Consider the following 11,737-nt stretch of genomic DNA (forward strand, 5'->3'; position numbering starts at 1 on the left):
AACAGTCTTCCACTTTCCTGAATCTTCCACCTCAATATTTGAAGATTTTAAGGACCAAGAACTTAAAATAACAATCTTCACTGCACACACTTGTGCATGTATCTTTCCATGGCACTTCCCAGTTGCACCCCTGTATCTTCAGGATCTGCCTTTCACTGACTCAGCCTCTGTAAGAGTCATCTTTGTATATTGCCCTCACTTCCTCACCTTTTTAATCTGTAACTATAAAAATCTGTCCTATGGCTACATTGAAACTACTTTTGCTAATGACTTCCATATTGCCTAATTGAATGTGCACTGCAGTAGATAGAGAACTAATAGGAAACAGATGGCCCACTCAAATTAAAAATTTTTTTTGAATTAAAAAAAATTTTAATTGAGGTATAATTGACAAGGAACATTATATTAGCTTCAGGTGTACAGCATAATGATTCAACATTTGTATATATTGGGAAATGATAACCAAAATAAATCCAGTTACCATCATCCATCACTATATGTAATTACATTTTTTTTTTCATGTGATGAGTACTTTCAAGAGTTACTCTCTTAGCAACTTTCAAATATACAGTACAATATTATTAATTATAGTCACCATGCTGTACATCACATTCCCATGACTTACTAATTTTATAACTGGAAGTTTTTAACTTTTGACTCCCTTTTCCATTTTGCCATCCCACCCCTGCCTCTGCAACCATGAATCTGCTCCCCGTATCAGTGAGCATTTTTTTTTTTTTAATTCCACATATGAGTGACACCATACAGTATTTATCTTTCTCTGTCTGACTTAATTCCACTCAGAATAATGCCCTCAAAGTCCATCATGTTGTAAATTGCAAGATTTTATTTTTTTTATGGATGAAGAGTATTTCTGTGTGTGTGTGTGTGTGTGTGTGTGTGTGTGTGTGTGTGTGTGTGTATCTCACATATTTATCCATTCATCCACTAATGGACATTTAAGTTGCTTTCATATCTTGGCTATTGCAAACAATGCTGAAATGAACATGGTGGTATGTATGTTTTTGAATTTGTGTTTTCATTTTTTTTTGTAAATACCAAGAAATGAAATTGATGAATATATAGTAGTTCTATTTTTTTTTTGAGGAACCTCCATACTGTTTTCCATAGTGGCTGTACCAATTTACATTCCTACCAACAGTGCACAAGTGTTCCCTTTTCTTTACATTCTTGCCAACAGTAATTATTTCTCAAATTAGAATAAATAGAAAATTTCCAGTTAATTTAATTAGAATAATTTAAGAAGGCTTTACTTACAAAGGGACTGTTATAAGGATGCCATTAGTAATATCCTAAGTGATAGTGTAGTTACCTAGGGCTAGTGACAGCACTTATCACCACCTCTATTGTGAAGGCATGGGTCCCTGGGATCCTGAAGTAGAGAGTTGACACAGAGAATTTTACCTTGAGAGTAGCTTTTTTGGTTGATGATGTTGAATTTATCTTATCTCTTTAGGTGTGAGTTTTGCTTATTGATTTTAATGTCACTTTTTCATGTTGATTTTGCTCAAATATCAGGTTGTACCTGGTGTTAAATAAAATTGTACTGGGCAAGAAGAGCAAGCGGAAGTTGATTTTTTTTTTTCTTCTGTTATTGCCAGCAGTGGGGAAGAGAACACAGATCAAGTCTGGATACCCAGTTCCACTAACACAAAAAGCAGGGTTGAGCTGGGGTAAAGTGTCAGGGTGAATAGATTTAAGCCCTTGGGTGACAGTGGAAATGTATTGGAGGATTTCAAGGGGAAGTTAATCAATGGGATATGTCAAGCACATTGAATTATTCCTGAGGACTGCCAATATTTTTGTCTGTGATTAGGCCATCTGTGATTGCTAATTGGTACTCAGAAGTTAGGCTGGTGCTCTCTACAGGGACAGGGAGATGGGGTGCTATCTCTTTGAATGTTTACATTTCAGGAGATAGTTCCCAGGTCATTGAGAAAGAGATTTCCAAGGTTGCAAAACTGGCAAGAGGTTAGGAGAAGACTTACATCCACTTCAAAGGGTCAAAGAAAGAGTTTACAATAACAAAATATTTTTAAGTTTTATTTATTTATTTTGAGAGAAAGAGCACGAACAAGGGAAAGGCAGAGAGAGAGAGGGAGAGAGAGAATTCCAAGCAGGCTCTGCACTATCATTGCAGGGGCTCAGACCCACAAACTGCAAGATCATGACCTGGGCTGAAACCAAGAGTCCAATGCTTAACTGAGTCACCCAGGTGCCCCTATAATGACTAGTTTTCTGAAGCAAACACCTGAAGTAAAGGGAGACCAGGGGCTTACAGTCATGAAGAAACCTGTGTACAGTTTAGACCAAGCCATTTCCATCTTTGGTTGGTTGTTTTTTCTAGTAGACAATCTTGGGATGTTGCTGCATTTGTTTGGTGGAACCTGTTTTAAGAGAGATATGAGGTATACTAGTAGCTTGATTTATGCTTCAGCTTATTTCCTATGCTTCACGGGGCATGGTTGCTTATAGCCATGTGGGTCATTGTCATGTTTTATGACCCAATCTCTAATGTTCTGGAACACTCACCAGTGTTTCTTGACTTTTGGCCTATTTCTTGGTTCAGGAGTGCATGTGCATCAGGAGAGACCTGCCTGGTCTTACTCTTACTGGTGTAAGAGTGCCTGCCTGGTAGCACTCTTACTGTGCTACCCATTCATCACTAGGTTGGTTTGCTCTTGGCTCTCTACTTCTCTTAGTCAGACATTTCTCTGTCTGAATCTATTACCATGCACCTTTTAGGCTTTCATTTTTCCATAATTCCACCACAGTTGCTTTTCATCTTTGGAGTTTTCCCATATTTTTTTGTGTTTCATCAGTGGCTCTCCATTTGTTTTGTGTTATTAGTTGATGTTATTAATTTATTTATTATAACATATGTTCTTAGTGATTGCTAGGTTTTGGAGTGGGAGTAGGAAGCTGTAGTAAGTGTTGAGATTGTCATATTGATCCAGAAATCCTTGGAACTTATTTACTCTTTGGAATTTTTGAGACTTTCTTCATTACCCAATATTTTATTAGTTTTTGAAAATATTGCATGAAAAGAATATGATGTGTATTATGTTATTACTGGGAATTAGTTTATTCAGCACTCATTCAAACCCACCTTTGCATAACTTTCCACTATCATAGAGGCTGGGAATCTAAAAGTTTTGTCTTTTGAGTCTTTCTTGCAACTTGAGATGAGCAGCAGACTCATTTTTGACCAATCATATGTGAGTAAAATCTGTTGAGCTTTCTTTTTAAATTTCTTCTTCTCTGGAATATGGAATTATACATGGAGTACAGTAGCATAGTTTAGAATGGCACTGCAGAAAGTACAAAGACCCTGGTCACCTGATGGCACTGTAGAGCTGCCTTAATCTCTCTGAACTGCCAGATTGTGTGTGTGTGTGTGTGTGTGTGCGCGTGTGTGCGTGTGCATGCATATATCATGAGATAAATAAACACCCAATTTGGCTAACCACTATATTCTGTTGTGTCTTATATACAGCTAAACACAATCCTAATTGACAGCTTTTTTACTCACAGAAGGAAGCATATGTTTTCCCTTTTTGGTGTTTTGTGCCTTTGTGCTGGCCAGTCCATTGTCATAACTCCTGGTTTCTGTTTACTTTTTACTCGCTGTCTGGAGTAGGGGAGTGTTTTAATCTGAGAAGTTAATGTGAAAAAGAAAAAAAAAGGTCTACCAAGAAATTGTTAACATTTAGTTAATTGACAGAGCATACTGAGGAAGAGGGTATAAAAATCTATAACTTGGGCACCCCAAGTACATGTTTTGGTGGTTAATTTTTTTTCCCTTTTCCTACTTATAGCCAATACAGGCTTTTGGAAAGAAGTCACTATACATTTACGAAGTGAGGAATTACAGGGGCGCCTGCGTGGCTCAGTCGATTGGGCAGCTGACTTTGGCTCAGACTCCACACCTCCTCACTGCTCAAAGGCTCATAAGTTTGAGCCCCACGTCAGGCTCTGTGCTGATAGCTCAGAGCCTGGAGCCTACTTTGGATTCTGTGTCTCCCTCTCTCTCTGCCCCTCCCCTGCTCGAACTCTGTCTCTGTCTCTCAAAGATAAATAAACATTAAAAAAAATTAAAAAAAAGAAGTGAGGAATCATGCTTCACCTACTTGAGAGTGGTATAGTTACATAAATTATTTGGAAATTTTCTGCATGAGAGGTTTGTTTATTCTCCCCTATGTACTTATTTATTGTATCACTTATTTATATCAACATGGACTCATGGATACTTATTTTATATTTTAGTTATAATCTAATATGAGAACTTCTGATACATGAAGAGCTTTGAATCATCACTCCTGTCCTTACACCAAAAAAAGCTGAAGAAAAGGAAATTCAAGGACTTTTCATAGAACCATCAAAGAAGTGACATTGCAGGGCAACTGCCACCCTGAAATTTGGAGAGACAGGTGAATACAGAGAATATGGCTAGTTGGAGAAGGTGCTGGAGGCATAGACTGGTAGGTACTTCCAGGGTAATTTTTACAAATCCTGGAGTACAAGTGTAGTTTAGCATGAGATAGAAGTATTTGGAGGCTGCATTCTTAGGGAGGCTCTATACCTTATATCCAGCAATCCCAGCAGATTCTCACAATAAAGATGCAAGAGGGGTCCCCTGGAAAGTTAACATTGTGAAATAATTCCAGAGCATTTTCCTCATCTCCAGAGGAAGAAATATTATTGGAGCAAAATACAGGCTAGCAGATCCCACCCCCCATCCCTCCAGGTAGAATATGTGTGCTATTCCTCAGACACTCCTGGCTATCCAAGAACAAAGGAAAGGGATTTAAGTGCTTGCCATGGTAATGTGGGAAACTAAGGCAAATAAAAATTAAATTCCCTTAATACCTACAGCCCATTGACAAATCCTTGAAACCGGCAGAGTGACCTCCCTCTAGGAGCTCAGTGGCCTTGATGATGACACTTTGCTTGGGGCAAAAGAGAACCTTAGCTTAACTTTATCCCAATCTCTAGGATCCTTTAAGTCTACTTCTTTTTATCTCAACTGCCCCAAGATATATGCTGGCAATCATACTCCAAGTTTATGCCCCGCCCCCCATATGCATCTGAAGGGTCTCATGACTGAGGTTTTATTTAATGATAATAAATAGCTAGCAACAGCTAGCCCCTCAAGGTCCTGGAAACCTTGCTTCCAAAATTCCTTAGAGACTTACTCTATCCCTGACCCCCTGTCAACCTGAGGGTATATAATGAGTTACCTGACACGACCCCAGTGTAGCTCTTCCTGCCCATGGGTCCTGTCCCCATGCTTTAATAAAATCACTTTCTTGCACCAAATACGTCTTCAATAATTCTCTCTTGGCTGTCAGTTCCGGACCACCCCACCATCACCCAAAACTTCATCAGAGCCATTTCTCACCTAGAGGAAGGGTATTCCTCTGACTCCAGGAAGTGAGTTAACCCTGTCAACCTCAGTTTTCTGATGGATCCAAGAAAAGTGGTTGGTTTTCCAGCTTTAATGTAAGGATGCGAGTGACACTTCTAAACTTTCTCTGCAAGTGAGCTAAAAGGAAGTTTTCTGAGTCTCACAATTGTTTTTTAATTTGTTAGTTTTCTAGTCTCTCTATACCCATTTAAAGATGTTTGTCCATCATTTCTACTTGTTCTCACTGGGAGGCTTTGTCTGAGTTATCCTGTCAGCCATTAGTGGAAGTGGAAATCCAATCCCTTGGATGGCCAGAATAGAAGAAATTCTAGTATCTTTCTTTTGAGACTTATTTTTTCTCCCTGAAATGTCAAAAGGATCTCAAGTACTTAATCCAAACACTGTGTTGAAAGAGTAACGGGCAATTTGACCCGTCCATTAGTGCACTACTATTTATCAACAGTCAGTGCTTCTGTTCTTGGTGTGTGGGATTGTTGTGGGGTTGTTGAGTGCAAGGGGCAAGAGAGAATTCTTGAGACTTTGTAAGGTGCAATTTAGTAAGTTTATTTGAGTAGCAGGGGACAGGACCTGTGGGCAGAAAGAGCTGCACTTTTTGCTATGTGAAGCTGGTGGTTATATGGTTAGTGCTTAAGGGAGAGGGGATGTACAGGGAGTATTAGATCATAAATGTCTTCCTCAAATTTCTACTTGTAAAAACTACTTCCGCAAGATTTCTTAGGTGCTTATTGATGTGGAAAATATTGGGGTTTGGGACCGATGGCCAAGAAACAACACTTGAGTGTAAAAAAGTGGGCAGAAAGAGCTGCAGTGGGGTTGTGACTGGTAACTGATTATATACTTTCAAGTTGGGAGGGGGTTAGGGATAGCCTAAGTCGCTAAGGAATTTTGGAAGTAAGGTTTGCCAGACCTTGTGGGGGGCTAGCTAGTGTTATGCAAATGTCATTTATTATTGTTTAGTAGAAACTCAGTCATGAGACCCTTCAGATATATATCAGTGGGCCATATGCTTGGAGTATGATTGCCAATATATATCTTGGGGGGACAGAGATAAAGGAAGCTTCTAAAGGAATTTTTATATGTTAAAGTAGACTTGTAGGATCCTGGGGGACGGGCTCGTTTGCCCCTAGCAAAGTGTCAACGTGGAGGCAACTGAGCTCCTAGAAGAATGTCTCCTTGTTTCAAGGACTTGTCAATGAGCTGTAGGCAGTAAGGAAATTTAACTTTTCGTTTGCCTTTGTTTTCCACTTCACTTATCATTCGGTTTAATATTAACTGTCTGTAAGATATGTAGGCACTCATGAGACCCTTTAAGGATGTAGCAACTAGCACATATTTAATCCCTATCAGAACTATGCAGGCTATAGGTCAGCCTTTTGGGCTACAGGTGAACATTTTTATGCTTCTATCCTTCATCAAGTTCACTGTTAAAATCAGGTAAAAGCACATGGTCCAATTCTGCCTTGTCTATAGATATAATAAAGGCCTTCCTATCCAACTCAAAAGAAAGATGACTCAGTTCTTTGAGTTTATTAAAACTAAGTTTCTCAGTCTTGGGCTTTGTGATTTTGTGATTTGTAAGGAATATATATTTGGTTATTCAGATGACCAAAATATATTTTTCCTTTGTATTTGGTCTTATCCATGGTTCCTGTATCACAGCTTCTAAAATCCTTGGAGTTTCCTGTGATAAGAGAGATAAAGATGTCTTCTGTTATGTTAATGAGGTGACTTTTGGAAAGCCCTTAAGTAATCTAAAGATGGGGGCTGTTTGCCTGGAGAACCAACCATGTGATTAGAGAGTTGGAACTTCAGTCTCACCCCTATTTCCCAAACTCTGGGGAGGAGGGAGGAACTGTAATCCCCATAAAAAAGGACTGGGTTCAGATCTCTACCCAGCTGGTGAACACATGGAGACACCTGGAGCGGGCATGGAAGTTCTATGCCCTTAACACATACCTTGCCCTCTGCATCTTGTCAGTCTAGTTATTTCTTGCTTATATCTTTTTATAATAAAGTGGTGGTCTACTAAGTAAAATATTTCTCTGAGTTCTGTGAACTGCTCTAGCAAATTAAGGGAACTCAGGGAAGAGGTCCTGGAAGCATCTGATGTAGAGCCAGTCTGTCAGAAGTACAGGTAACATCTTGGACTTGTGACTGGTGTCTGAAACTCAAGTAGGGGTCTTTAGAAACTCCAGTCTGTATTGTTGGTCAGGAATTGCAACTGGGCATCTGAAGCAGGGTGGGGAGGGTACTTTGATGCTATTCCCCAGTAGATAGTGTTAGAATTGAGTTGAATTCTCAGACACACTATAGTGTGTTGCTAGGTGGTGTGTGTGTGTGTGTGTGTGTGTGAGAGAGAGAGAGAGAGAGAGAGAGAGAGAGAGAAACAAACCCCTCCCCTCCAGCTCTATGTTGGAATTGGGTCTGGGAACTCTAGAAGAGACTTATAAGTTTATTGGCACAAGTTAGGTTTTTCTTTCCAAAGTCTGTCACGATGGCCGTATGATTAGGTCGGGGGACTTTCTCAAACTTATTCACATGTTAGTTTGGAGCCAAAATTTCACCCTTGCTGGTCTATATTCTGGCATTAAAATAAATAAAAAATAATTTTACCAACTTTCTTCTCTCTCTGTCCACAAACTCATATCATTTCTCTTATGGAGACAGTTCTACTTTAGAGAACTTTGCTGACCTGTATATGCCAATGAAGTGCAGCACCTCACTGGGATTTTCTTAGTTCGTTAGGGAAGTTCAAGTAATGTTGAATGTTGAAAAAGAAACTTTTTAGTTTTTAATGCAGATTGACTCAAGAGTTGTTAAAGAATTAGTTGTTAAAGAGTTGTTAAAGAGTTGTTAAAGACTGGCACCACCCACGCGCCCCAGTAGGTTGAGCATCTGACCCTTGATTTTGGCTCAGGTCATGATCTCATGGTTCATGGGTTTGAGCCCTGTGTCCACCTGTGTTGAGAGCACAGAACCTGCTAGGGATTCTCTCTCTCTCTCTGCCCCTCCCCCACTCACACACTCACTCTGTCTCTCCTCTCTCTCTCTCTCTCAAAATAAATAAACTTAAACAAACAAACAAAAAAGAGTTATCAAAGAGTTTGTAAAGTGACAAAATAATTCCTGTCAAATACTTGACTTAGATAACTAACAGAGTCCTTTAGAGTGACACTTTCTAGAGTGACTCTTTCTAGAAAATTTAAAATCTGCTGTATTTTCCATTAGAAAGGAAAACTGCTGCCAATTTTATATATTTTTCAAATGTTTATTTTTGAGAGAGAGAGAGAGAGAGAGAGAGAGAGAGAGAGACAGAGCATGAGCAGGGGAGGGGCAGAGAGAGAGGGAAACAGAATCTGAAGCAGCCTCCAGACTCTGAGCTGTCAGCACAGAGCCCAACCTGGGGCTCAAACCCACAAACCGCGAGATCATGACATGAGCTGAAGTTGGATGCTTAACCGACTGAGCCACCCAGGCACCCCTGCTGCCAACTTTTTTTTTTTTTAATGTTTATTCATTTTTGAGAGAGAGACAGAGCACAAGCAGGGGAGGGAATAGAGAGAGGGAGACACAGAATCTGAAGCAGGCGCCAGAGTCTGAGCTGTCAGCACAGAGCCAGACATGGGGCTTGAATTCACAGACCACAAGATCATGACCTGAGCTGAAGTCAGACACTTAACCGACTGAGCCACCCAAGTGTCCCAACTTGACCTACATTCTTATAACTGATAGGGATCCTATAGAGTGACTATAGAGGATTTAAAATGTGCCGTGTTTACTATTGGACAGGAAAATTGCTGCCACCTTTTAAATGGAATATTGTTTTATTAAAAGACAGGAGATTTATAATTTCACTTGGAGATCATTCCTTTTTATTGTCATCTTAATTTATGTTTTTAAAAGTTAGTAGTAAGGTTGAATAGAGAGAAAAGGGTGAGGGTTAAGAACAGAGACTCTGGAGCCTGAATGCTTAGGTTCTAACCTCACTCTGCAACTTCCTTCCCATTTGACCTTGGCCAAGTGTCTCAACTTTCTTGCCTCACCTGCAGAATGTGTAAATGACAGTTGTACGTGTTTCATAGGGTTGTTGTGCAATTCTATGAGTTAATATTTGAGAAATGCTTAGAACAGCGCCTGGCACATAGTATACACTTTACAAAACAGGTGAGTTAATTTGAATCGATATTGCTAGCAACTGGGAGACATGGAATTTTAACCCAGGGCTGTTGTGCTCCAAAGCCTGTGCTCTTTCTGTAATACCAGTTGTAAAATTCTGCCATCAAAAGTTGGCTCACTTCCTGGACACATTCTCACCCAAACCAAGCACCCTCTGGAAGCCCACTCTCAGCTCCTGGGTCCGTAGGGCATACACCATGGGGTTAAAGGCTGGGGGCATAACATTATGCAGCACGTTGAAGAGAACAGGGATGAAGGAGACCTTTCTTCCTGCCAGGTGGGTGACAGACAGTACAATAACGGCTGTGTAGAAGAAGACAATGAGGATGAGATGGGAGCTGCAGGTACTCAGGGCCTTCGATGTTGCTTCAGCAGAGTTCAGCCTCAGCACTGAGCGAACAATCAAAGCATAGGAAGCAAAGACCAGACCCATGTCACCCCCAAGTGTAACCCATGCCAAGGCCAACTGGTATACTCTGTTAATAGTGACGTCATCACAGGCCAGACTAGTGACCCCCAAATTAGAGCACAGACAGTGGTCAATTTCATTTCCGGAGCAGTAGTGTCGCTGGGCAGCCAGTACAGGCAGTGGGATGGTCAACAGGCCATTCCTCAGCACCATGGACAGGATGGCTTTGATCACAGAAGCCTCATTGACTATGGAGGAGTACTGAAGGGGGTAGCAAATGGCTACATATCTATCCACAGCCATGCAGAGGAAGATGCCTGACTCCATGCACATGAAAGTATGGATAGCATAGATCTGAGCAAAGCACTCGTGGAGGCTGATGGCCTTGGCATCAAACCAGAGAATGGCCAGGATCTTGGGCATGATAGTGGTAGCCAGGCCAATGTCCACGATAGCCAAGATGCCAAGGAGCTGATACATGGGCTGGTGCAGGGAAGGCTCATGTTGGATGGTGATCAAGATGAGGATGTTGGCAATGAGAGCTAAGATGTAGAGCAGAGCCAGGGGCAGGGAGAGCCAGTGCTGCCACTCATGAATGCCTGGGAGCCCCACCAGGATGAACTCAGACACTTGAAGCCTTGAGCTATTGGTTATACTCAGGGTGGTATCCATATGATGGGATGTCTTCTTCTCAGCATCTGCCTATGGATTAAGAGAAAATAAGAATAGGCAGTAGTAAGCTCAGCTGAGGCTCAAAGTTTGTGTAGAGGTAGAAGATTCAGATAAGTCCTTTTTAACATAATGTATCCTCAACCCACTTGGACCCTTGGAAAAAGTTCAGATAAGAACAGCAGAAGAGGAATGCCTGAGTGGCTCAGTCAGTTAAGCATCAGACTTCAGCTCAGGTCATGATCGCGCAGTTTGTGAGTTCAAGCCACGTGTTGGTCTCTGTGCTGACAGCTTGCAGCCTAGAGCCTGCCTTAGATTGTGTGTCTCCCTCTCTTCTCTGTCTGCTCTTCCCTTGCTCACACTCTGTCTCTCTCCTTCAAAAATAAATATATATATATATTTATAGTGACACCCAAATTGTATAGATAGACATATAGATAGATATAGATAGATAGAACAGCGGAAGAGCCAAAATAGATTCTAAGAAAATGATTTTAGCAGAATAAAAGTGAAGATTTACCAGCTTTGTTTTCTGGAAATTCTGGATAGATTTTTTCATGCGTCAGGGAATACAGACACAAACCAGAAGACTAGTACATTATAAAGATCCCAAAGTTAGAGGGCAGAGCTGTTTTCTCCATTGTTGGGGATATTCAGGAGGAGACCAGGCAGCCACAGGGAGAATGCTGACCATGTTTTTATTTTAAACAGTGCCTGTAGTTGACAAATAAGTTTTGACAAAAATCGTGTCATTTGATCTTCCCCAGACAGGGGTTGTTATTTACATATAGGGATATAGAGGTTGAATGATTTCACTAGGTAAGAGTCCTATATATTGAAAACACTAATAAGTGAGAAAGTTTCAGCAAAATTTTAATCTCTGGCATGAAGTCATAGCTAAAAGGTCAGTACTATGTAGGAATATCACTTGTTTCCTCCTCTGATTATGAAAGTGATGTTAAAGGCATATATAAAGCTATATTTTAAAATCATCAATTTTATTAATAGATGATCTAAGGAGACAAAATTACCAC

At 40.5% G+C, this 11,737-nt stretch overlaps 1 protein-coding gene across 1 annotated transcript; it reads right to left on the reverse strand.

The window, feature by feature from the left end:
- Positions 1-9,740: 9,740 nt before the first annotated feature.
- Positions 9,741-10,706, reverse strand: LOC144613071 (olfactory receptor 56B34-like). The gene has a single exon (XM_078433977.2). It carries the CDS (start codon positions 10,704-10,706, stop codon positions 9,741-9,743), a length of 966 nt encoding a protein of 321 aa, XP_078290103.2.
- Between the last annotated feature and the right edge of the window lie 1,031 nt (positions 10,707-11,737).

Source organism: Panthera onca, chromosome D1 (assembly GCF_046562875.1).
Source record: "Panthera onca isolate mPanOnc1 chromosome D1, mPanOnc1 haplotype 2, whole genome shotgun sequence".
In the NCBI taxonomy this organism is placed as follows: Eukaryota; Metazoa; Chordata; class Mammalia; order Carnivora; family Felidae; genus Panthera; species Panthera onca.

What these genes read in the sequence shown, in the direction of transcription:
- LOC144613071 (XM_078433977.2), bottom strand. Translation starts at nt 10,706, where the DNA reads ATGGATACCACCCTGAGTATAACCAATAGCTCAAGGCTTCAAGTGTCT.